The sequence below is a fragment of the Acromyrmex echinatior genome, chromosome 15 (assembly GCF_024713525.1).
Source record: "Acromyrmex echinatior isolate Ae372 chromosome 15, ASM2471352v2, whole genome shotgun sequence".
NCBI classification, from domain to species: Eukaryota; Metazoa; Arthropoda; class Insecta; order Hymenoptera; family Formicidae; genus Acromyrmex; species Acromyrmex echinatior.
In genome coordinates, this window is record NC_141866.1 from 9,610,991 (window position 1) to 9,638,551 (window position 27,561).

General features: G+C 34.7%; 3 protein-coding genes and 1 long non-coding RNA gene across 14 annotated transcripts; 2 read left to right on the forward strand and 2 right to left on the reverse strand.

Annotated features, from left to right (window-relative positions):
* Nucleotides 1-290: 290 nt before the first annotated feature.
* Nucleotides 291-10,609, reverse strand: LOC105145635 (uncharacterized). Of its 7 annotated transcripts, none has more exons than XM_087413757.1 (14): nt 10,456-10,609; nt 9,485-9,681; nt 9,269-9,393; nt 9,081-9,157; nt 8,867-8,989; nt 8,416-8,630; nt 6,256-6,396; nt 4,730-4,921; nt 3,946-4,642; nt 3,609-3,853; nt 3,187-3,317; nt 2,970-3,096; nt 1,517-2,855; nt 291-1,348 (listed from the first exon to the last, which is right to left on the reverse strand). In XM_087413757.1, the coding sequence occupies exons 2-14, from the start codon at nt 9,643-9,645 to the stop codon at nt 1,229-1,231; spliced, it is 3,693 nt and encodes a 1,230-aa protein (XP_087269883.1). In that variant the 5' UTR covers nt 9,646-9,681; nt 10,456-10,609; the 3' UTR covers nt 291-1,228. The 7 variants fall into 7 exon arrangements, with proteins under 7 accessions (XP_087269883.1, XP_087269882.1, XP_087269881.1 ...); XM_087413756.1 differs by having other exon boundaries at nt 3,187-3,356; XM_087413755.1 differs by having other exon boundaries at nt 3,546-3,853.
* Nucleotides 10,610-10,685: 76 nt separating this feature from the next.
* LOC147907270 (uncharacterized) lies at nt 10,686-12,529 on the forward strand. The gene is made up of 2 exons (XR_015547539.1): nt 10,686-10,823; nt 11,937-12,529. It is a non-coding gene; the product is annotated as an uncharacterized LOC147907270 (long non-coding RNA).
* Nucleotides 12,530-12,731: 202 nt separating this feature from the next.
* Nucleotides 12,732-16,960, reverse strand: LOC105145634 (mannose-P-dolichol utilization defect 1 protein homolog). Of its 2 annotated transcripts, none has more exons than XM_087413764.1 (5): nt 16,858-16,960; nt 14,898-14,963; nt 13,854-13,986; nt 13,548-13,752; nt 12,732-13,442 (listed from the first exon to the last, which is right to left on the reverse strand). In XM_087413764.1, exons 1-5 carry the CDS (start codon nt 16,868-16,870, stop codon nt 13,200-13,202), a joined length of 660 nt encoding a protein of 219 aa, XP_087269890.1. In that variant the 5' UTR covers nt 16,871-16,960; the 3' UTR covers nt 12,732-13,199. The 2 variants fall into 2 exon arrangements, with proteins under 2 accessions (XP_087269890.1, XP_011053625.1); XM_011055323.2 differs by lacking the exon at nt 16,858-16,960 and adding an exon at nt 15,320-15,664.
* Nucleotides 16,961-21,181: 4,221 nt separating this feature from the next.
* Nucleotides 21,182-26,938, forward strand: LOC105145632 (tubulin glycylase 3A-like). Of its 4 annotated transcripts, none has more exons than XM_087413760.1 (14): nt 21,182-21,409; nt 22,021-22,295; nt 22,398-22,610; nt 22,804-23,024; nt 23,468-23,595; nt 23,718-23,991; nt 24,098-24,311; nt 24,417-24,507; nt 24,804-24,974; nt 25,131-25,384; nt 25,472-25,665; nt 25,738-26,016; nt 26,285-26,470; nt 26,579-26,938. In XM_087413760.1, the coding sequence occupies exons 2-14, from the start codon at nt 22,142-22,144 to the stop codon at nt 26,810-26,812; spliced, it is 2,613 nt and encodes an 870-aa protein (XP_087269886.1). In that variant the 5' UTR covers nt 21,182-21,409; nt 22,021-22,141; the 3' UTR covers nt 26,813-26,938. The 4 variants fall into 4 exon arrangements, with proteins under 4 accessions (XP_087269886.1, XP_087269887.1, XP_087269888.1 ...); XM_087413761.1 differs by having other exon boundaries at nt 22,030-22,295; XM_087413762.1 differs by having other exon boundaries at nt 21,183-21,409; nt 22,398-22,535.
* The last annotated feature ends 623 nt before the right edge of the window (nt 26,939-27,561 follow it).

Below are 27,561 nucleotides of genomic sequence, written 5' to 3' on the forward strand. Positions count from 1 at the left end.
CTATATTGGTAGAAATGGCAATAAGTACTCGCGGTATACTAACCTGTTGCGGGATTCTCACGTCTTATTGACAATTGTCACTAACTAGCAATAGTCAATGAATGAGAATTATGCTTTCCAAGATTGTCCTGCTATTGACTATCACTAATTCACGATAGCGACAATTATCGATAAGACGTTTACTGATATAAGCTCCGATATCAAAATACCGTGCACTAAACTAGTATATAAATTCTTAATAGAGATACTTCAATAGGAAGGAGTATGTCTAGTTCTTTTGGAAAGTCGAGTTTTACTATTTCTTTTTTTGCAGTGTTATATATTTGTGTTCAATTGTACAACCAACTCGTTTACATTCAACATATATACGTATCTTATTCCGTAATAAATTGCTCGTATGAAAACTCAAAATATATAATCATAATATGGAGCAATGATTAATCCGTTTTCAATAACGTTCTATCAAGATGTTCGACTTGAAGTTTACATTAGTGATTTTGTGTCTTTAATTACAAGGATTATTTTAATTATTACGATAATCAAAGACAATGAAGGTATTGCTGTTAGGCATTCGAATATATGAGCGACGACCTGCTAATCTTTTATGGGGAATTTTTTAAATACATCTTTCCCTTGTATTCGTTTCAATCTAGTTCTGAATGTTTTCCCAAAATGTACATTATTGATAAGGGAAAAAAAAGATACATATCCAAATGATAATGAAAAGCCACTTGCCAATTATATTGTATATATGTAGCCTCTAAATGAGTACTTATTGCATGTTGATGAACTGAAATATAACTATAATTATTTACTAATATAAGAATGTATGCATTAACTAATGTTTAAACTAAATATTTATAACCTATTTGACATTTTCCCTTTCAAAATAATATCAAATTTTCTAAAGTGTCAACAAAATTTAACGAGTGAATCATTATAGTAGTTATTACGTATAGTTGAAACAACTGCTATTTAAATTCAATTGATCATCTTAAATCAGATTAATTTTAAATCACTGGAAAAAAATAAGATTACATAAAAAAAAAATAGAAATTTTGACATTACAAATATTTATATGTGAATAATAGAAGAGATTGGCACTACAAAACTACAAGTGTCTTGACGTGCCTCATCGGTCAATCGGTCGATTAGCCAGAGTACGGGCGATGGAACGAAAGCGACTATATCACAGAGAAGCAGCGATGGTGGCGGTAACAGATCCTAACTACCAAATCTTAGCAGCAATGGCTCTCTGCATTAAAACGTTCTTGCTTCGCTGTTTCATGCGCTCAATGAAGTACTCCTTGCCTTCCAGGTTATCATCGACAGGTTTGACTCCGTCAGTCTGGCAACAAACGAGAGTTAGTTGGCTCGTGGCGTGTTCTCTCGTGGCTGATCATCATCATTATTTTCTTCATCTGTTATTCCTCGTTTTTATCATCAATCAGGTTATCATCATCATCGTAAAGATGAGATTATCATTTCGTAGGTTGAAACCTGAAGTCTAACCAACCTTGGTACTAGCTGCATCGCCCCCCTCTCCCTCTCCCCACCTCTCATAGTCGTCATCGTCCCTCTCTTCTCCTTCGCTCAAGGGCCCAGCTTGTCTCTTGTTAGGTGGCACGGTTGTGCCACCGCTACCACTCTGTTGATGTTCAATGTCGTCGCCTCCTTCGAGCATCTTGTTGATCTTCTCCTTCGCTTCGTCGACCTTCCTCATCGGATCGGGTGAATAGCTGCGATCGCTATATCGATCACGGGACGAAGCACGACGGTCCCTGAAGTCCCGTCTGTCGCGAAAATCACGGAAGCCTTGTTTATTATGAAAGAATCTACCACCACGATTACCGCGACCGCCTCGACCACCGCGATTATTAAAACCACCGCGACGATTACCGAAACGATTATTGTGTTGATTGTTGTAGAAGCGATTTCGATTTTGGAAATTGTTGCCACCACCACGATGATTCGGATTGTTGAAACCTTGGAAACGTGGCTTGTAATATGTGCCGCGATTGTTGTATGGTCGGAATTGCCTCTTGCGATAGTAACCCCGATCACCCGACCTACTACGGCTACGACTTCTGGTGTATGACCTAGATCTCGATCGTGATCGCGATCTACTGTATGTACCTGAAGGAGATCTGCTATACTTTCTCTCATAACTGCCAGATCGTCGATTCGAATATGAACGTGAGCGACTGCGTCTTGGTGATCGAGATCTAGACGATCCGGAACTAGAGGCACTGCGAGATCGACTACGCGAACGTTTTCCTGGACGATCCCTACTCATACGTTTACTCATGCCGCCTCTGCTGCTCGATTCGCGTTTCTTCGGAGTTTGTCGATGCTGACGCTCAGTCTCACTGTCGGAATCGGTTCTTGGACCTTTGGCTTGAGTCTTTGCCGTTGGCGGAGGACGCGGTGGTTCCGGTGGATGTCCAGTTCCGCTATTTTGACCAATCGGTTGGAATTTGCCGCCCAAATTGTTGGTAGAAGCAAATTTGGTCGGTGTAGTTTGTGACACAGATATAGTAGAATCCTTGTACGATTGGAATTTGTTCTGCGGTTGCGGTGTAGGATACTTGACGGGCGCTTGCTTTGGCATTGGAGGCTCTTTTGGCAGCGGTGGTGGTGGTGTCGGTGTAGGTTGCGGTGGCGGTGCTCTTTTCTCAGCAAGTTCGCGTTGCATTTGCTTTCGTATATTCAAAGATTTCTCAAGAGCCGCACGTTGTATTCTTTCTTCCAATTCATTATCATCGTCCTCGTCGCTATCCACAAAGACATTAGATTGTACCTTCTTGTTATCTGGTTGGACATCTTGCCATTTTTGTGAAGAAACATCCTTTTGTCTGAAATCATGCATAAATGTAAATTTGCAGCACAGTAAAATATAAAACAATATCATTCATATTATATATTATATTTAATGTAAAATTATATTGCATATATCTTTAATTACTTACCTAGCAGCTTGTGCAGCCTTCCATTTAGCATTTAATGCAGCGGTGTCTAGCGTAGGAAGTTTCGGTTCGGGATGAATCAATTGGGATTCTTGTTCAAATATGTCTGTTAGTGGCTTCCTCTGGACTTCTGCAAACATTTTAAACATTTTAAATTATGATGAGATCGTACATCATTATATTTTAATATACATTAATATACATTTTATAAATATAATACCTTTTCTCTGTTGCGCAGTCATTGGTACCCTGGATTCTCGCTCGTGATATGCCTTCGAAGCTTCGTCTCTTTCCCTCTCTCTACGCAGCTCCTCCTCCTTGCGTGAACTTTCAGCGAGCTTCTCCGCGTTGCTAAGAGGGGAAGTTATGTCATTATACTGTGCTACATACCTAGTAAATATAAAAACATAAGTAGAATACGATGTCTGACGATCGCGTGATTTCCATTCATTTGCGATAGCTGAGGATATGAAAACAGCGTAAATAAAAATTATACAACACGAGTTGAAATCAAACTGGAAGGTAATAAAAAAAATATTAAATTCATTATTACGACAAAATTCTAACAATGATTCCAACCTTTTAAGCGCCGCACAGTCTTTCTCAACTTTCGCATAATAAGCACTAAGCTTGGATTCTAACTGTTCCAAATCCGGCAAAGATGATTTTCTCAATGCTTCTAAATCTCGTTCGAGCTTGTCCTTGTTTTTACGCTTTTTCCGTTCTTCCTTCTTCTTCTTCTTACGACTCTTCTTGTCCTCCTTTTCTTTATCTTTCCCCTTCTTTTCCTTCTTCTTTTTCTTCTTCATTTTTTCGCTTTCAGAGTGTTTCTTTTCCTTTTCCCTTTCTCTCTTCCATCTTGCTGTCTCTTCTAAGAATTTTCTTACCTGTTCGTAATAAAAATATAACATCTTGCATTAATATTTATGTTACAAACTTTGAAATATGCAAATAAACAAACTCATAAATTTATACTTGCCTTATCTTCATAATCAGAATCGTCCTTGGTTTGCTCGAGAAACTTGCGTACTTTAATTTCGTAGTCATCCATTTTCTCGCGCGCATTTGTGGTGTAAGAGGCCGGTGCGATAGTATCGTGAGTAGTGGCAGCTGCAGCAGGAGGATTATTATACTGAGCCATTCGCTTGCTAAGTGGCGAAAGCGAACTGCGATGATCTTTCTTATGTTTGCGTTTACGATTTGGTGATCGAGATGCCGATCGTGAGCTTCCTGACGACGATGAGCTGCTCGAATCTGAACTGGAAGAAGTCGAAGATCCGGTGGATGAAGAGCTTGAACTGGAACTCCATCTTTGTCTTTTCTTTGATCTAGATTTTCTCTCCTTTTTGCGTTTCTTTTTATCTTTTTTATTTTCTGCAACGTCATTCTCAGTGTCGAAGTTCTTAAAGGTATCCAGAGGATTCAGTGACGACGTGAGAGTCTTAGATTTTATATATTCAATAGAATTTCGCGCTTCCTCATGATATGGCGCAATCGCCAAACAATTTTCATATGCTTTTTGAGCATCTTCGTATTTTTTCTCATCTTCATAACTGCGTCCTAGAGCAACCAGTGTTTCCGCCATATATTTACGAGCATTCGCATGTGTCTGATTTAATTTTAAGGCTGTCTCAAAGTCGTCGATCGCTTTCTTGAAACTTCCACTATTTGCATATCTGTAATACATAGTATATTAAATACGTTTGTGCATATATTAACATAACTAAATGCGTGTATATTGTAATCTTCAGTCAGAAACTTACAATGCTCCTCGAGCGACCAAACCCTCAACGTTGCGAGGATCAACAGTGAGTGCTTTATTGAGACACTGGAAAGCTTCGGAATGACGACCGGCTTTGAAATGATCTATTCCCTCAGCGACACTTCGGAATGCCCACTTGCTTGCTTGTGCTTGTCGCAATTCAGTAGCGTATTCATTTGGTGGAAATCTTTCTCTACATATCAATAAATAAACGTAATCAGGAATATAATAATATAGCCTGTATTTTATTTGACGCTCATAACGCTTTTAGAATAATTTCATCCTTATTGTTTGTTAAATATCAAACAAGGATCAATGATGATCACGAACGTTATGAGCGTCAAATGAAACTGACTTATAAAGTAACTGAGTTTGTCTATCAATAAATGAGTGTATGTACAGAGTGCAACATTTGAATCGCTCTAGGCGATCTCAGAAACTAAGAGAGATAATACAGAAAAAAATTTTATATAAGTTGAAAATGACTCGACTTCAGCTACAAGAATATGCAATAAAAAATAGTGATTCCTATTTAAAAAAAAAAAACTCATGTTGATCTTGAATTGACCATAGTAATGCTCTATATACAAAATCTGTTATTTTCACTTTTTTTTCCCCAAGAAAACACCTTTTATATAAAACTTTTTCCTGTATTCAATTTATTGTTTCAATACGATTTCGAGTCAATAGTCTGTTCCAGAGCCTTCCAAATAGTCACGTGATCGTGTCCCTACCAAGATTTCAACGGTAAGCAGATCCCTCTCAATATTACCCCCTTCAAGGCTACCTTCTAGTCTTTCCGCCATGCGCGTTCAGAGCCGTCGCAAACAAGTATGCAAGTATACAAATATAATTCTTAGACTCAAAGATTCCAAACGAAAATAAAATAAGTCACAAATATGACTTCTTTTACTTGTATCTCTTTCTCGGTACACGTATCTATCTTTCGATGAAAAACCGCGCTGAACCGCTATACGAAATAATACGCCGCGTCGCTGGTGCACAGCCACGAATAGAGGAGAAGCATTGAATCCATGGTGGGGGATAAGCAGAGTGAGAGGTGAGGGGATTTAGGTTAGGTTGCCAGAATTAGTAGGTTCTACTCTGTTCAATTTAGTTGCAAAAGAAGAGCTAAACTATACAAGAAAGTTAAAAAGAACAGACCGTTGACTCGGAGTCGAGTCAGTAAATCAAATACGCTATTAGTTTCTGGGATATCCACCTGAACGAATAAAATGTCCCATTTGGTATATGTATGTATGTATGTATGTATGTATGTATGTATGTATGTATGTATGTATGTATGTATGTATGTATGTATGTATGTATGTATGTATGTATGTATGTATGTATGTATGTATGTATGTATGTATGTATGTATGTATGTATGTATGTGTGTGTGTGTGTGTATATCTCGGAGCATTTTATTCGTCCCAGGCAGATATCTCATACATATGTAGATGTGTGTAGTGTGTATGTGTTTATTTAAATATATAAATTTTTGGCTGTAAATATATAAATGTTTACCTCAATCCAACCATATTGGAATGATTTCCTTGTCCAAGACCGATTAAGTCACACAGATATTTTATGTTGTTTGGATTGTTGAAGCCAGTACTATTCTCCAACAGCGTTTCATAACTCTGACCTTTGTTGTCGATCGCTTTCCTACACCACAGAAAAAAATAATTATTAAATATTGCAAACATGATGATGACCTTTGCCAAAGAGGAAACCAAAGCTACTTCGTTAACGGTAAAACTAAAGACTTGATAATCATGACAACCGAGTCCTTATTGATCCTGTCCATAAAAAACATCGCCCATTTAGCAATTCGTGTGCGCCTGCTCTTCGACATCTTGTCGTATTCCATATACTTTTCTGCTGTGTAAGCACATGCATACTTGTGTGCATTATTTGCTGTAGTCTTCCCACATACACATATAATAAAGTATAATTATTCATTTATTCCTGCACAATGGTGATTTTTCACTTCGATCTGCATGTATTAATCAATGATACAATACTAATGCCAAAAGTGCTTTAAATACTAATTCGATTCTTCTTGATTGCATTAAAATATTATACAACTTTTGGTATTAGAATCGTTCAAAATCTACGTTTATACCGTTAAGAAGCAGCAGGGGTCCGAAAATGGGATACGGTGCAGAAGGTAAGATTCCTTTTTTTATTAACAAATATAATCTCAATGTTATAAATTTACATTGATAACGCAACCTCAGTATTATGTAAACTCGTCTCTCACCTTTCACCGTTAAGACGCATATTTCTAGTATTTTGTAATCAGAGGATTTTTTTTTCTCAACATAAAAGCACACGGCCTATCATCAATCGATGGTGTGGTTTCGGTTTTTACAAGTTTTTTTGGTGCGATAAAATAAATTGCATAACCCTAGGATAGGTTGGGAGCCACGCCTGATATATTATCTTCCAAGGCGGACCAAAAAAATTTTTTAAGATGTAGAAGTTTCGTCTGTTTGCATTTTGTGATGTCAATTATCAATATGACATCACTTTTTTTTATTTGTCAATATAAGCTGTAAGTTTAAACATTAAGGCATTATTATGATAAGGCGCGATTCTTTTGAGGATTAAAAGTAAAAAGGTTTTTGGGCGATTAAGACTCGAGTTGTTTGGTCTCTGCTTCAAATCTCATAATATTTCCTCTATAGATTATAAATCTATTCCACCTTACCTTCAACAACGAAAATTACAATCGAACATGAAAATATGGATACCTCTTGCTACGATACACGATTTGCGAAAAAGATTATATTAGTATACATTTTAAAAAAATACAATAACACACATATAGATATATAGATATATATATATATATATACTTGATATCTTTATAAGAGACCAAACAACTTTAAATCAGTGTTATACCTACCGTCTGTTGCATTCATTTTGACCGCTCAAGGCTCTATGTCTCATACTGGAAATTCAACCTCAAAAGTCATTTGCGCCATAGTTTGGCTGGTGCTTTGAGAGTAATATATCACAAACGTAGAGAGAATATGTGCGCAATAGAGCCATGTCAACCAATGCTCAAGGTTTGAATTCATTTGTATCACATTAGAAATTCATCATCATACTGACTATCAACTTTTTACGTTACATAGAGTGTCTGGCACCTAAATTCATAAAAATGTGTAAGAGGAATCAAAACTAATTCACCTAATTTTGTTAGTATCAGTGCTTCTGTTAAAAAGTTCGCCCTTCTTTTTTCACCATGCCATATTATTCTTACCTTCAATTTATTTATTAAAAAAAAAAAAAAAAAGAAAAAATCAAAGACAAACTGAAACGAACAAAACATGACAAATTATATATGTAATAATATAATCTATTGTGATATAGAATATACAATTAAAAGAAAAAAATCAGTATGGACTTTACATCTAAATGTACCACATTTAATTTCACTCACTTCAATTTCAATCACGATTAATTAAAAAAAAAATTCTATTTCAGAGTGCAAATACTCTTACATACAGTAATACATAACGAACAAAAGTGACATCACAAAATGCTCTCATTGTTTATCATGTGAATAGAACATCCCCTGGAGATACATAGAGTCAACTTACAAGAGTTAGTGAAGCATATTATGGATTCGGTAGACTTGCAATTACATGTAGTCAGTTTATTGTGTTAACTTACTTGTAGGCTTCTGGAAGATCATCGGAATGGATAAGTCCCATAGATGGGTGTGGTGCTTGCCCTTCCCGGGCAGGTACGTTCATAACTGCAACAACTCGTTCGGCTTCAACGTTAACTTCACTGACTACGACGCAGACGAGATCATTTGCCATGTAGCCTCTTGTAACACCTTTCTTGTCCACCGCCGGCACAGTGGCCGTATTTAGTATTAGTGCCTAATAAACACAACATACAAAAATTATTAAATACAAATAAAATCAAGACACAGCAATGTATCTAAATATAAGTTGGCTAATTGCAAATACTCGAAAAATTATTCTTTCACGTATATACACAATAACGACTGAACCATTTCCAAGTAGGTTTAATCGACATTTTAGATTTGAAATACATTAAACATAATACATAAATCACTAAAAAGCAATATTTTTAAGTTGACATGTTGACATACCTTAACTCCTAATTCAGTAACAACTCTAGGACAGTCACTGCAGTTACAAAGCACCTTCAGAAGAAGACCTGCGGCGCTTTTACCCATTACTTGTGCGAATATCACATCCCCAATTACTAAACTCTATAAATTAAGTAAGCAATATCAAAATTAGAATTGCCACAAGATTACTTAGAAATTAATGCATTCGTTTCCTAATTCGTATATCATTTACCTCCAAAAAATTACGGATACGCTGGGACTTCTCCATAGTGACAAAAGTATCAAGTGCAGGCACTGTAGCATAAAATTCTGAAACATGATACGTGGACATTACACGACATTGTGCGATATTAGGTACATTGCATTTAAATGGAAAAATATATATATATATATAAATATATGACATTGAAAAATTATTACCTTCATCTGCCAGCTCTGGCTTGTTACTGTCTGAAGATTTCTCCAAGTTTGCTTTATCATACAGGTCATCAGCTTTTTTAGTGAGAAACTGTTGAAGCTTTAGACGTTTGCCTCTATCTCCAAAGCTGTAAAGTATAATTTTAACAAAAGAATGACAACAAATTCCAGATAGTGCGTCTCCGTCTAGATAATTTCAAATGTGTGGTCGACATATACCTCAGAGTTTTTTGTCGTTGTTGATAGATTTCAAAACTAGGATCCTTGAGATTGAGCATGACTAGCTCATTTTCGTTGCGTTCTCCTTCCCATACTTTCTGCAACTGCTGACCATGGTAGTTCAACGCTTGCGCTACTAGACGCGCATCCATTGATTCCATTCTTGCTCAGCAAAGAGACGAACCTAATCTGCAAGACTATGAAAATCGTCGCGTTTGAATTATTCGTGTCTTTCGATCGCAACGGTGAGAACATTCAAGTATGCCCATTATGTTATGTGTCCAACAAAAAATAAAGACACAGGCATATCGGCACATTGTTACATGGAGGCATCTCTAACCGTTCTCTCATGCATAAAAAAACTCTTTTGAGCGCATGACATCCAATGACCAAGGCAACGTAGTGTCCGCTAAACGAACCGTAGTCCAGCAAATTTCTTAAAAGTTACCCATCTCACATGTCTCTATTTATTACCGCATGCACAGTCGAGTAAACGTCTGGCGGTATTTGTGTGGAACTATTGGAAGGTCGCAGGCATTTTTGGTGCGTCATCACGCTCTCCGGAAACAAAGCGACCACGCCATCAGCGAAACTTTTTATTATCCAACTTTATGTCGAGGTAAGCATGCTCCTCGGGTATATCGACTACATATGAAAGTGTTGTCGCAGTTAATCCAAGACAACGTGGTATATGTATATGTGTGTATATATATATATATATATTATATACATATATATATGTGTGTGTGTGTGTGTGCGCGTGTGTGTGTATATATATATATGTAGGCAAGATACGCGAGCTATATTGATTTCTCCTCCTCGACAAGATGGTCGTTGAAAATCCGAGGGATTACGGGAACGGCATCGGGCGCCATGACGCATCGATTTCTCTCGCCGTCGTCGAATCCGCCACCTTTCCAACGCACGTTTCTCGACCGCCCTCAACCAGATATTACGCGAGTGTTACTTACCGCTCACCTCGGCGCTTTATGTGCCGCGAAGAGAATCCAGTAAAGAAACTCGGGCAAGAATTACGCCGCGCTACGTGACATCGTCGGCAGCGAACAAACGCGAGCACATACGTCGAAGAACGTCGCACGATTCACGGATTGTGACGCGGCGGAAACGATGATGGTGCGAAACGATCGTGCGGCGCATGCGCAATGCGAAACTACCTTTATCGAACGTCGAACAACGTAGAATGTGGTCGAATGCCAGCAGCCAGCTAAGCCAGCCGCCCACACACACATATAAGTGTACCGTGGTGTGCCGCGCCCCACATGACGAAATAATTCTTGCCAAACGATCTTTTGTAATGTTAATCTAGCGACACAGACTGGTATTCATAATCGGTTCTTATACATATTTAAGATTATAAATATTATAAATACAATTTTATACTCGTATTCATAATCAAGCCTTATATTTAAGGCTTCCTTAAATTTATCTTTAGATATTCTACGAATTATTTCATTGGCTGCTGAGCATCTAAAGATAAATTTAAGGAAGCCTTAAGTACAAGATCTGACTATGAATACGGGCATCATATTCGTATTCATAATTAAGCCTAATATTTAAGGCTTCTTTAAATTTATCTTCATTGGCTGCTGCGTATCTAAAGATAAATTTAAGGAAGCCTTAAGTACAAGGTCTGACTATGAATACGGGCATTAAGGTGTTTTCCGATAAGCGACTCTGCAGTACAACATAGTGATCATCTCATCCTTGTTTATCATTGGCGAACAACAAGGATGTAATGATGCACCGTGTTATATGTGTCTCTTGGAAGGTACCCTTTAGTCCATTTCAGAACTCATTAACGCTTAATTTATTATTCTTCTTCTTCTTCTTCTTTTTCTAGGCTACGTTCCAAAACTTCCTCTCCGAGGAAAATTTTACTCGAAATATCTAGTACACGTAACGTATATTATAGCATATAGAGTAAAATCTTCCTCGGAGAGAAAGTTTTGGAACATTAGCCCTAATTTTGGAAAGAGATGAGAAATAAGAAAGATAGGAGGAGAGATAAGAAAGTTGAATCTCGATTAAAGGCTCTGCTCAATAAAAGGAACAGGGAACTGAGAACAGAGAATAAGAATTTCAATCTATCAGAAATATTCCACAATACATGATTTCTGATAAGTTGAAATTCTTATTCTCTGTTCTCTGTTCCTTTTATTGTGCGGAGTCCCTTAAGCGTTAATCGTGAGTTGTGAAACTGAGCCTTAAGCTATCATAAACCAATGGCTGTGTTTAGCAGAAAAACTAATCTGTTAGCGCTTAATAATTCTTCAATATAATTGGTTCCTATACTTATATCCAGTGAAGAACTGAAGGCAAGAACCAATCATATTAAAGAATCACTAAGCGCTAACTGATTAGTTTCTCTGCTGAACGCAGCCAATTAGAATCATAACTACAGATACAAACGTCGTTTTATCTTCTTTGACAGGACTGCTAAACAGATGTACAAGTTGTGCACAAAGATGCATTCACAGAAGGCAACCCAAATTAAATTTTAAAAATCAATTCTCTATTTCTGTAACACGAATTGCATAGTCTCGCTTTTATTAGATTTCTTCCGAAACGTGTACTGTATAAATATACAGTAGCTCTAGAAAAAAGTTACAATTCCCTGAAACAAAAATATTTCTCTGATTGTAACTTTTTTCTAGAGCGGAAATGCAAAAAGTAAAAATTTTTATTATTAAGTTGATTTAAGTTTTTCACTTTTCACGTTTTGTCCTAAAGAAAATGTTATAAATCAGTATCCTGATACGAAAATGGCTCTGTATGTACTGAAAGATTTTAACAGCATCGAGAAATAAACATCATCCAACGAATGGTTTCAAATTTTCGCCACACGAAAATTTCTCTAAAAATTGCTCCCTAAAGATGTTTAAAAAATAACTTATTTAAAAGATAAATAAAAATATTATTATTAACATGAGCAATAAATATGTGCGATAAAATCCCTTTTATATAAAGTCATCATATGCGTTAGCGATTGCCATCCATTTTGAAATGAATAAAAAAAAAGAACAATACTTTTCTCCTAAAAAAAAAAGTAGCCCAAATTACATTAAGATGATCTTGAAATAATATATATGATTTTTGTTGTAAACTGCGCAACTCAAGAAAAAATTCAGTTAGAATGGAATAAGCCACGTTTTAATAATATAATTTAATATATAAATGATACGTTTCATAACAATCGAGAATTTGCAGTAATAAATTATAACACAGCAAAGGTACAAAATATTTCTTATTTTGCAGCTTGTAAAATAAGTACAATAAACATTGTCCCGTTTTATATTGGAAAAATTTAACAAGCTAGCTGAACAACGTTAAAATTATTCAATAATAATTCAGTCTTATCTAATTGTGTATACTTAATAAGTGACATTTTACAATATATTGTCATTTCTCATATTTTTTAATAAAAATAAGTTTTCAAATATTCCTACTGTCGACTGTAAAATGATGTTATTATAATTAATTATATAATTTTAAATTGTCTATGTATAATATATTATTCTTGCAGACATTCTAAAAAATTTATTCCTTATGGAAAGTGATTTTCAGGCATTCGTCTTTCATCATTAATTCATGAAATATTCGTGCGAAATTTTATCGCAACTATACATTATTTATTGACCTACGTAAATCATCAATCACACAAGAGAGATGTATATAAACATTCTTATTTCTTTCATTAACTTTTCTTCTTAATCTTTTCTTTGTTCTTTACATCCACATTCCAGTAATAAAGAAGCTGTGTCACTATTACAGCGTTTGCTAAAGAGGAACACACATACATTAATATCATAGTGGTATCACCAGTTTCTTGAATAGAGGTAAAAATTCTGGCAAGAGAACCGAAGAACAGCAAAAAACATGTTGCTGCCGATAACTGACCGGTACTTCCATTGACATAATTTGTATAAGCTTGTATAAACTGTAATCCCATATAAAATCATAGATTAATATATTTGCAATATATGTGATATAAGAATAACCAATTCTCAAAAGTAGTTATAGTTCTGATAATTTAATTTCTTACCTTACTCATAAGAACAATGGGTATATTCATGGCTTGACATGCCCAAAGAACACTGATGGGCGTTAATCCACTATTAGCTGTAGAAATTACTGCTATATAAGCAGAAAGGAATGCGATTGCTTTCGCTGTGTCTCCATTATAATGCATTACTAGGATTGCAATGATCAAAGTTTGAAGCCCTAAAAATACTCCATCTCCCCAGGCACTGAAATTAATATCAACATAAATAAAAATAAATTTATGTAAAAATAGAAAATCTTGTATGTTCACACATACGTACAACTTTTGTATTTAAAAATTATTCACCTAAATGGAAATCTACTGCAGAAACTATAGGAAGACATCGCGGTGATAGCAAATAAATCCAATAATACACTGAAGATGTTGATTCCTTCGCCACTTTTATTTTTTAGAATTTTTATAATTTGAGGTACTTTCACTAAAAAGAAAAAACGGTATAGTTAGGCCTAAGATAAGAACATTTTTAGGAAATATAAAATAAAGACATATCTAGACAAAGCATGAGGTAAGAGTATATTTAAATAAAATAAAATGCTATACACAAAATAGTTACAAGTACATACATAACTACCCTGATAGCAAAATGTTAGCAATTTTGGGCCAAATTGGCAACAAACTTGATCAAATTTTGATTACATAGCTATCTGTGTCTGCATTTAATTATGGATTTGTCGATAAAGCCTGCTGACAGACTATGCCAGCAAATTAGTGGCAGAAATCGAGCAGAGTTTGCTCGAATTAGGTTCTGCTCAATCTGTTCTTCTGCTGTCAAGTTATACAGGACTTTGTTCGGTTTCTGCTGCTAATCTGCTGGCAAAGCATATCTAGCAAGCTTTGTCATATTTCTGACAATAATTTGCTAACAATGTCAGATAATACAAACTGGGTTCAATTTGTTATCTTTCTGCAATCAAAAATTAATAGCTGGCCATGTTCAACATCTGTTTCCGCAGGCTTTGCTATCAGGATAAATAATATTCCTGAGAAAAAATGTTTCATACATAAATATGTACAGGGTCCGGCAAAATGATCTCCCACATTTTGCACCGCCACTGATTAAAATGTGGGAGATCATTTTGCCGGACCCTGTATAATTGTATAAAAAACTGACATACAATTATATATAATTATATGCAAAATATGTTCATTTATGTAACATTTTTTCCCAGGATTTACATTAATAATACGTAAAAAACTATATTATTTCTTATGATAATTACACTTATTTTTTAAGATTGTAGTTGTTAAATAAAATACTTGAGTTTATATATTTTTGAAACAACATGAAGTAAGTATCTTTATATCTAAAATCTAACATAACATACTAACCAAGAAAGGAACCTCCAATGATACCCAATCCTAGAGTTTTGCTCAATGTTATCTTGAAACATCCAACTGAAACATTTTCAAAAGAATCATACTTTACGTTCTTGTATGTGTGATTATATGTGTTTATTAAAAAAATTCATTTTTAATCTCAACGATTTCACAATAAGTTACCAACAAATTTGAATGCCACATATACAAAACAGTCAAACATCGCGCAACAATATCTAAAATTATGTATAAGACAAATAGTGTTCGATTTTTAATAAAATTAATTAGTCACTTAAACTCGAGTATAATTTTAAATTTTAAATGTCGAAAATATTACTGCTATCATGTCAGAAATAAAATGTCGTAATGAAATGAAAAATCGTAAAAAAGCTTGCGATAAAAATAAAATGTAATATTATTCGGGGCGAACATACCGTGGAAAAAGTTGAACTTGTCAAAGTACTCTTTTATGCATTCTTGAGTAAACAAAAGTAACGTCACTTTTTTGATATATTGTGCCATATTGCCACAATTTGTTCCGTCTTCATCGACTGCAATGTACTATTTTGCGATGTAAAATAAGAGGCTCAGACCAGATGTCCGTGAGATCTCTTGCGTTATCTTAATTAACCAGTAAAAAGGGACAAAAAACTATTCTAAAAGCAAGCCAACAGTGCCAACTCACATTATTGGCGTGCTCACGGCACCAGTAGTAAGATTTATCAGTTACATAAAACAACTTTTTGAGTGATCTCGAATGATAATAAGGCTGTGTTCCAAAATTTATTGCCAACACTGAAAATCTATAGTGCACGTAACGTGAACTATAGCATTTTCAGTGCTGACAGCAAATTTGGAATACAGCCCAGAACAAAGCACGAAAAAAAAAATCGGGTTTTTTTACTTTGAAATGGAAATTAAGTCAAAATCTTATTTATTAAACTATTTTATTACACTGATTTATTATAAATTTTTATTGATTATTTTGTTCATAGATATTAATTATAAAAATAATGAAATCACCTTGATCATTTGTAAAAAAAATATAGCAGATAGATAATTTAAAATATAGAAATTATTGAAAATATTAATTTAATTTTATGATACAAATAGACGATAATTTACCAGTAATTCACATTGTATAAATAGTTTTGCTGGTTAAGTTCAGAGGTGCTAGTATCTAACTTTCAATATAGCGACATCTATGTTATAAAGGGCTCCGCACAATAAAAAGAACAAGAAATCGAGAACAAAGAATAAAAATTTCAACGTACCTCAGACTGTGTATACACAATACATGATAGACACAATTCTGATAGATTAAAATTCTTATTCTCTGTTTTGTGTTCCTTTTATTGCGCGAGCCTCTTAGTCTTTATTTTTGCTACAATTAGATCCTGCATCCAATGGAGGAAATATTAGGAATAGGAATAAATATTAAGATTTCAACTATCAGAAACCGTGTATTCCAGTGTAACTGATATCTGTTAGATTGAAATCTTAATATTTATTCCTGTTCTTAATATTTTTCTATTATGCGCAGGCCCTTATATTGTTCAATTGACGAGAATATTACATTTAAATATTACTCTCAGTAATAGCAAGGCATTATACCAAATCAGGAAAGATAAAAAAATAAAGGTGCGATTTTCTAGATCAGTATTGGAAAATCTTATCAAAAAATCTACTTTTCCGATAAGTTAAGAGAGAATTATAATTTAAAATATTTTCGGTCCCTTGTATTTCTGTCCCTTTTACTTCACCGATCGGCATTTAAGCTACGCGCGGATTGGTAAAGAGGCAAGCTAAAATTCGGCCGCAATGTGCAAGTAAATCTCAACACTGTTTCAAATTATAATTTCCGACTTATCGGAAAAGTAGATTTTGATGGTGAGCGTTATACGAGCGAGAAATCATTCGAGCAATAACAGAATCAATAGGTTTTATACTCGATAGAGTAATTAATGTATACCGAAGATTGGCATGATGCGTAGACAATTGTTCTGCACTGAAGACGATCCAAATGAGTACGAGATGCAGCAGCCTATAATGGAGCCGTGTAGATTACTTTACAAGCGAAATGCTGCGCTCCTTATATTATCTCTCCCAGATGATTCTTGTTAACGAGCTCTCCATCACGGCTTTATCTGTTCTTTCACGGCGTGTTCTTTCACTTTCGCAATTTTTGTGATATATACGTGGAATATTTATATAATATTCTGAACATTTCATCAACATTTGAATATTTTGTAACATTTCTTTCATTGTGTCGTGAAATATTCGATATATTGGAAAATACAAATCGAATTTTCTATGAATATTTAACATTAACTGGGTTATTTCATGAAAAGCAAATATCTGAAAGGCAGATAAGATAAAATTAATTAATTATTTATCTAAAAGGCAGACAAGATAAAATTAATTTATTATTTAAACATAATAATAAATTATACTATCATATAGATTATATAGTATCTAATAAATTTAATTAACATTTAAATATATTAATCAGTGTTAGTCGAGTTATTTTGATAAAAATTAAAAAAATATCAAAGTCAGAAAAGCAAGCGATCAAATATATGATGTCTCTTCTAATACATTTGTATTTCTTAATGAAAATATAAAATATGATAGAATTAATATAAAAATATATAATTAATATAAAAAAAACCAGCCCCGGAAAGTCAAGAAGTCTCAGGTTCGAACCTTGGCTAAGGTAATATTTTTCGCAATAAGTTCTTTACAGTTTTTCTAATTTAATTTATGGAGGATTATTAGCATCTCAGATTGATTATGTTAAAAGTCCGAAGATTTCGCACAGTCATATCTGAGATAAATTGATACTGAGAGAATTTAATATCCATATACAGGAATATCCATAATACAGGAATTTTTCAGCGCGCAATCATATCTTAAATTTAACAAGGAATATATTATTCGAAATATCGAATTTTAACCGTTCATTGGCAGTTATATTTATAAAAATAACAATTATATAATAATTAATAAAAAATATAATAAAAATAAATATTACGAAATTTTATCACAATTTAATTTTTATAGTGGAAAGTTCAAAGAAGTTAAAATTTTTGGAGAACTGCGTCGTCATTGTGTTAAAGAACATTTTGATTACTATGCGCCAAAGGTCGCGCAACCTTGACATTCACTCTCGGTATAAATAATAATATACACTTATAAGTTAAATAAGAAGTAGATAATATCTCAATGGTATAAGATATGTCATGGAAGAAATTTATCACATTGAAAAATAAGTTTAGATAATTTAATTTAATTTAATTTAATTTAATTTAGTTTATTGCAAAGCTGTAGAAAAGATATGTTAACAGACTAATAGACATAAAGTATGATACAGTAGACTACAGTTCACATAAACATAAATACAATAGATAATAATAACTAGCAAATGGTTAGGCGTCAGTAAAATTGCTGTTACAAAGCCTACCAGTAACAAAACTAGAATAAAACAATAAGAGGTAAAACTAATAGTTGAAAACACACACACACACACACACACACACACACACATACACTCACACACATACACACACGCGCATACACTCGCAACATACCAGTTACATCAGTTTGAATACTGTGAGTGACGCAATGAAACGCGAGGTAGCGGAACGAAAGGATGATAGAGAAGGAGAGGTTTTTATTGAATCAGGAAGGGATTAAAAATGTTTGACAAAGATATAGGAGACAGCAGCACGGAACTTAATGGACCGATATATGGGAAAGGATAAATCTTGGTATCTGGTGACAAGAGAGTTAAAAAAGGAATGAACTCAACTGAAGGAGACATCGCAGATATAGAGGAATATTAGAGCGAAGGAGAGAAAATACAGTACAGGTGAAGAATAAAACATTGCCAGCCAGATCTCTGATAATACGGAAATACGTGGTCGTATTTACGAATATAATAGGAGAAGCGAAGACAAGAATTTTACGACGAAGGGAATAAAGAAAATGTAAATGAGTATAAGCAGTCCGACACTTGACGGCCACGTGTGACTAGAATGACCATGAAGAGTCAACATCACATCAAGAATCTTAATAGAAGAGGCGCGAGGAATTGGAATAGAATTAAGAGAAATGGTGACTGAATAAGAGATAATAAGGAACCGACAATTAGCAAGGATGATTTAGAAGGATTTAGATGCAGGACATTATTAGTGGACCATTCGGCGATAGATTTTAAGTCTGCATTCAAAGCAGAACAAGTTGCTATCAAATGAATGAAAGGATTTGAGAAGAATACGTCATACATGAAGAGCTCGGAGGACAGAGAAACATTAAACAAATCAGAGATATTAAAAAGTAAAGATGCGAGAATGGAACCTTGGGGAACATCCGAGAGAACGACACGAGTAGATGAAAAAAGAGGAAAAGGATTATATACGAGGACTTGCTGCGTATGATTTGTAAGAAACGAGCAGATTAGCGAGAGAGCAGGGTGGGAAAGACCGTAACTTCAGTTTAGCTAAAAGTAGATGATGATTGACGAAAGACTTTGTGAAGTCAAACATGGAAGTAAACGATGGAAGTAAGGCGATAATTGTCGAAATTACGAAGCATGACGTCAGAGATGTGAAGTAATTCCGTCGTCGTGCTGTGAGATCGACGAAAACCGGACAGGAAGGAAGGATATTAAAATTGGAGACAAAGGCATTAAGCTGTGAGAAGCAGATATATCAAGCAGCTTTGAGAGGAAAAGGGGAAGATAGGGCGAAAAGAAGAAGATAATTAAAAGAAATTAAACAAAGATCCATGTAACGATACAATATACATGTATGTGAAAATTTCAAACAGTAACTTTTAAAAGAAAAAGTAAACTTACTTTACTTTTTTATATGTCATTTTATTATTTTACGGTAATTATTTCATGGAAATTTGTTCATGTATGTATATATTTGTATAAATATGTATGTACCTACATATATCTATACGAATTATTTTCACATATACACGCGATGATACGTAATCGGCAACTTCATCTTTTACTCGCCGATGCTGCCCGTCAGCAACAGTAATATGTCAACCACATGGATTTTTTGTGTTTCTCCATTCCATTAATGTTTCGTTAAACAAATTCCTAAAAATTTCTAAGTATCGTGGGAGATCAACGCTGCGCTCGCGCGCGCCTTATCTCACACGCGATCAACGCTAAATTTAGTGTCAGAGACGGAATTTGGCCAGTTGCCGAAAATAGACCAGTTATCAAACGGAGATCGAGATTTATCCCCTCTTGCCCTCTCATAATTAGCGATACCAGGTCGAGCGAACGATTCATCAGGCTACCACCTGCCGCGACTTCTCCACGCGGTCACGGAGATGCAGCCGTGTAAGTAGGTCAGAGTGCATGCAAAGTCGAGGAACGAAGTGTGGTCCGATTAACCACGTGATCGCTTTGACTTCCTCGCCTATATTCTAACGGAGCCGGAGGTCGCACGGGGGTGTGCTGCGGGGGTGTGCGGAGGTGCCTGGTACGCTCCTCGTTGCGCTCTGCAACTACTACCCGTGAGGCTCACGTGTCCAGGAACGTTTCGTTTGCTATTATTGCCCAGGTTAACGCAATCGTTTATCTTCTTCATTGTACATGTACGCATCCCCCAAGTAACAATTAGAAAGTACTCGAGAGCATGTCTTATCACATATCGGATATCCTTACAGAAATCCGACTTAATACCTACTGGAAGATAATGTTTAATTACCTATTTCGAATCTTAAAAATAGTGAACAACAGTGCTCTTAGTATTTAAAATAATTGTAATTAATTATTATTAATCAATAACAATTTAATACTTCCAAATAACAAGTTGATAATTTCAATATTAAATTTCTCTATAAAAATAAATGTATTAATTTCATTTATATAACAATTTTTTAATCATAACTTTATAGTTTAATAGTATTTGGATGCTTTGTCAGAGATAAAAATTACTGAAAAAACCAATATCTTACTTCAAATAAGACTTATTTTTGGGTACATTAGAATTATTGTTTTACAAGGAAAAAAATGGACAAAGCAATCTTATAAAGATTCTGTTACAATATAATTAAGGCAGTACAGCAAAGAGTTTCCTATAAATCGAACTTTTTCTCCAGTTAGTCTGAGCTGATTGGTTCCTTTTAATGGTTCGGGGAAGAAGCGAGGGAGATTTTATTAAACGATTTCCTTGATAACGCGGCGAGGTATCAGTGCGATCTTACTATTTCGATAAGGAGCGCCTTAAAACACCCCTGAGGCGCGCGCCTGCGAAATATCAGATTCTACCACCTCACTCGCGTGTATCCACATCGTCGTCGTTCAGTCTTGCCTCCACTTCCATCCGGGAGTGTTTTTCATCTTCAATCTCCGAATAGTCTACCGATCTATCTCGCGACTACTAATTCTTCACTTGATCCTCGAAACGACCTCGATCATTAATTGGTTTTGCAAATACATTTACTCTTTGATATCTGCAAAGGATGTATTTATTGGGACAACAACGAGGATTCAACAGGTATCAAAAGTGGCGCAGTGAGCTTTTTTACGAGCTACTAAGTTTTAAAAATTAAGCACATGCTCTTCATTCTCGCTTCATTCCTCGCATTAAATTATATTTTTGGAGGCGCGTTCAGATCCCCTCCCTTCTAAGGGAATTTATTAAACGTTAAATAAGAATATAATACCTGCGGAGCAATATACAAATAACAGAGTTAAAATAATATGTGAGTGGTGTATTTAGGTGGAAATTAAGTATAATCTGGAATTTTTCTACATTGAACATTAGATAATCCTCACATATAATTGAATCATTGTGCACATTTTTTTTTCTTTGAAATAATACTAATAGGAGTATTAAATAATTAGTTATAGCATTCATATACAATTTTTTAAATTAATACTTACAAATACTTTTTAAAGATGTCAAAGTACAACTGCACTAAAGATGTAAAAATCACTTAATAATTTAAAAAAAATAATGACAATTAACATGAACCTGCAATATGGGACTAGAAAATTATATTATTAAATTAGTATGAACGAAGAGTTCAGATTAATTTTATTAGAAATAATACATATCTTCAGATCTGATCTAATAAATTGTAAATGTAAATATATTTGCAAAAGCAATTTCAGATTAAAACAACGGCGCTTCCTTTGAGTACATCTTTTGCTGAAATCAATCGAAGATGAAGAACACATGAAAATTAACGCATTTGCGCGGGAAGCTGTGCGGTAGGTCCACTACATGAATGCCAAGGATGGGTCCTCTTCAAATCTGGAAAGTTCAAGCGAAGAAAAGAAAGACAAAAAAGAAAACATCGAGAATGAAGATGAAAATCCCGGAGAGGAAGTGGTGACAAAGACGGTTGCGATAGATTATAATATCAAATCCCTCAAAGGTTTGAAATATTTATATAATCAAGAATAAATATATAAATAATCAAGAATAAGTATATAAATAATATATTATAATCATATATCGTTTACAATTTTCGTTAAAGAGGAACCAGACTGCCTGGAAAACAAATGTGAGTCGTCTTTAGAACTGCCTTTAGAACCAACCCTTCGCGAGCGATTTTTGCGTATTAAGCAAACTGTGAAGGACGCTATAGCTGCCCATCGTACTTTTATGATTTACGGCAAGTCACGGGTCATTCGCGATTGCATGTTGAAGCGAGGATGGTGTGAGAAATTTTATCGCAAGAACAGCGGCGGTAATAAATCACGTACAACTTTATAATTACTCTAATGGACGATTTTAGTTTTTTTTTTTCAAGTGCAGCAAAGTGCAGCATTCTTCTACGTTGCAGCTTGAGCACAGTCACTCACTTCAACTAATCAGAAATGATTTGACTAATTATTTCTAATATACCTAATATATCTTTGAATTGATAACAATGATTTCAGGTGATCAAAATTTCAACCTCAATTCTAATCCAGTGCTTCTACTGGCTGGTATCGGTGATCTAAAGAATCATCAAAATGAACGTTTATTGATGTCGAGGATGCTCGCCAATCACACCATTGACTTTCTGTGGAATACTGGGTCCGACTGGCCCGGATGGCCTACCCAAGATAATAAAAATACTGTGTTCAATCGATATTGTCGAGCTGGCTTCACATCTAAGGTATCACATACACATCCATGCAACTATTTTTAACTTTGATGAAGCATTAATTTTTACACTTAGAAAAAAGTAGCAGTAACTATAAAGGTAACAATTATACAAGTTTCATATATAGAATTAATGTATAGTTAAATAAACTATTTTATAGTTATAATAATAATAATAATGATAAGTATGTCGTCACCTTTATAGTTTCAACCTCTGATTTTTCTTTGAGCGCAGTTCACGTATAATGTAAAACAATAATTTTTCTAATATTAGCAGAATACTATTTGCGAATAATTTCTCTCAAAAGCAAAGACGAACTTGACCTTTCGTAAAATTGCTTTTTTTTAAGCATAGAGATGTTTGCAAAGATTGGCGAGAATGCACGCTTTTCGCGAGCGTGACGGCGATTGTTAAGAATAAAGCTGCATGTACTTCTTTGAAAATCAATTATTCAGGTGGGCTTGTGTTCAAGCGTCAGGCAAATGCATTGGCATTACGAAGCTGGAGTGGCTAACACTTTGTTTCCACGTTGCTACAACATATATCAAAGCGACCAGATGCACGCTTTCGTCGAGGACTTTCAGTGAGTTTGCCGATAATTTAAAAAAAGAAAGACTACTTTTCACTACATTATCCAAATTATGGAAATATTTAATATACATAATTGTTGATAATAAAAAAAACTAATCAAAGATGCTTCATTAGACTCACAGGCTGTCTGAGTCTCTTAAAATGGTTGGTGGACAAAGTCAATGCTAAGGACGAAGACGTTGTGCGTTCACCAACCGGCACCGTGCCTCTCAAAGCTCTTGACTTCGCGATCAAAAGATGTAGTGACTATATCAGCGCCCAATCACATGAGGACATTGATCAGGAAGGTGAAAAGATTTGGCCTCATCAGTGGGATCAATTTATCAGTTGGTATTATCAGATAGTTCACGGTCAAGCTCTCTTCATTCGCACCAACGTGCCCTTCAACGTGAGATATTTATTAGCAAATAATCTGTTTCTCTTCATTTACTTATAAGCATTTATTCTCTTATAATACCTTTTTATTATTTGAAAATATATATCGTACTTGTCAGAAATATATCCTGGCTTCGAAGCACGTATTAAAGAAGATGAGAAAGTACTGGCCACAGATTGACATGGACGGCGTAATGAACATGTGGATTCTAAAACCTGGGAACAAGAGTCGGGGACGCGGTATTGTTCTGATGAACAAGCTGGAGGACGTAGTAACGAAAGTAAATCCAACAGGCAAACCAGACACGCAATATGTCGTGCAGAAATATATCGGTAATAAAACTTTCGGATTAATAATTTCAATGGAACGCTAGCTGATTAATGCAGGTGTTTGCTTTTCATTCGTTCAGTTAAAAATAATCTGATTATTTCTGTTAGAACGACCGTTACTGATTCATCACACAAAATTCGACATAAGGCAATGGTTCATCGTGACGTGCGCTCAACCTTTAATTCTCTGGATGTATAAGTACGTAAATATATTAAGAGTTTAAATAAGTCACGACATATCGTAACGCTCACGCTAGAACAATTAACAAGCACAATAGCGACTCAATCGTAAGGAATGATAACTTTAAAAGTAGGGTAATAATCAATTTATGCCTCGTTGACATTAAAACGCGCAATTCTGTTCTCCAATAGTCAAACTTGCGGATATAAATATCCAGACGGTATACACAACACAATGCGCTATCTGCAATTATCGCTAATAAAATAGCAGCCAAGGGAAAAAGACGTTTCGTCGAGCTTATTGCTTGTTTACAGAGAAAGCTATCTTCGTTTTTGCTCGCAAAAGTTCAGTCTGGATGACTTTCACGAGTCGATTCATCTGTGCAATCACGCAATTCAATGCAAATACAATAACTGCGGCGACAGGGACTCTGCTCTACCTGCGGACAATATGTGGGACGCAACAACATTCAAAAAGTTCCTCAAGTATGATTTACATCACATAAAGAATCATTTCTTAAGCATTTCTTAAGAATTTCTGTTATGTAACTATAAGTACTATTTATGCACATATAGTTTTTTTTTTTAATAAAGCAATATGCAAGAATAATTCTCATGAAAATAATTCTCTCTTTTTCTTAGATCTCAAGGTCATGCTGATGCGTGGGATGAACAGATCTATCCAGGAATGAAGCAAGGTTTGGTGGGCTCGTTATTGGCTAGTCAAGAGGCCATGGATCGACGAAAAAACAGTTTTGAATTGTACGGCGCTGATTTTATGGTCATGGAGGACTTTTCCGTATGGCTGATCGAGATTAACAGTCATCCAGACATGAGCTACTCCACCAGTGTTACTACGCGATTGTGTCGACAAGTGATGGAAGATACCATTAAAGGTAATTAAAAATCTAATCTAAACATTACTATCTTCCTTTTACATTATTGCACTGTTATGATAAAAAATTGTACTTTTACTGGTACAGTCGTGGTAGATTTTCGAGAAGATAAAAATGCGAGTACTGGAGATTTTGAGTTAGCATATAAGCAAAGAATGCCGAGTACTTGCCAACCGTACTTGGGCGCAGCTCTGTCGCTTCACGGTACTCGTATCACCTGCGAGAAGAAATCGAGTCTGTATCAAGATTTTAAATCTAACTTAGTCGCAAGATCTCCGATGGTGAGTGAGGCAAAAATAAGAGATGATATAGCATTGCTAGATCGAGATCGAATTTGATTTATCCATCGACAGACGAAAAAGAAGTCAATAGTACATAGCAACATTGGGCCAGTGATTGTCGATCTCATCGAGGAACTGGAGATTCAGCTCGATCAAAAATTGTATTCTTGCAACACCAATTCGCCGAGGAAGTCGAAACCAGCACTTCCAGCAACTGCACCGACGAAGCCTTTAAAGGCGATTTCTGATGAGAAAACGAAAACTATGACAAAAAGTACTTCAGCAGATCTATCAACAACACCTATCAACAAAACAAAATCACTTACTCCGTCCAAAAAAACTAACACTCAGGTAATTATTATTTATAATTATATTAGAGAAATTGATTCTCTAAAATTAATGATTATTCAACTTGCTATTATAATTATTATCCAAGCAAAACATCAGGTTGTGATAATTTAAAAAATGAATGATGTTAAAGTAAATCGTGATTAATCGAATGACTTTTAATAATTACATTTAATAATGACATTTAATAATGACATTTTGAAACCTGACACTTTGACGTCATCATGATTTTTTGTTCTGCTTGATTAATATTTAATCTTATGTTTTATAGACCCACACTAAATCTTCGAATAACGAAAAAAGATCTTCATATAAACCGGCGCGAAAGTTACGCATGTCCACTAACACTGCAGGCAACAAATTGGATACATCCTCGAGACAAACGTTGATCTCGAAAATCATGGCAATGAACAAGCCGCCTAAATCCGAGAAACCATTGAAAAAAAATGAGGACAAGGTTAATAATGTTAATATTAATATACAAACTTTTTGTTATTAAATTTTTATTATTACTAGAAAATTAATTAACGAATTTTATTTTCACTCCTGATTTCTTTATTATTAGATCATCAAAACCGCGATACGAGATGCCATGAAAAAGTACAAAAGAAACGTGACTATTCGGCCAGAAGTACCGCTACTGCCTTCTCTACTTACACCGCCAATTGTGAAAGTCACATCCGTGTCGATGACGAAAAGCAAGAGTCGCAGCTTCCCTAAAAAACAAACGCATAAAAAAAATAAAATTTTAACAGACATCTCCGATATGTACGCTGTCGGTTTGAGTCTAACCAAATAATCGAAAACAACCTGTCAGTCACTCGTTGCTCGTTATTTTTCTCTTTACTGTTGATCGATTCTCTAATTCTATCTACAAGTAATATATGTATACAACTAATAAATGTTACAATTATACCCCTAACAATCGTTTTACTTCTATCTGTATGAAAAACATTTTTTTTAGGATATATAGTTTTATTAAAAAAAAAGAAATAAAAACAGATCTTCAAGCAATCGAGATAAATTCATTACAATCCCGATTTCAATTATTTGAATTACATTATTTGCAAAATTTCCAGTCCGATAATATTAAAATGTTTCCACAAAAAAAAGATTTTGTCAATGTTAGCGCATTCGATTGTAGAAGAAATAATACAAGAGATGAGACGAAAATACACGTAAGAAATAAATACGCGAAGAAAAATATTGAAAAATTTACTCACAATAAAAATAAAAATGATAAAAAGGTTTTTCCTCCAAAAGGTCAATTAGAATGCCTAGATTTTAAACATTCTCAATTAGAGAATGCAAACAACAAGAAAGAAAATTATTTACCACGTTCCCGAAAAGTACGAGATAAATGAGATTCAAAAGCCAGGCTTTCAAAATCCTGCAGTAGAGAAATACCTGAATGAGTCAATGAAGAAAACATTGAATAGATATAAGAATCACGATGACAAATGAAAAAATTTAATTGAATAAAACGTTAAGAAAATTGAGAAGACATGAAATATATATATATATATATATATATTATATCTTCGATCG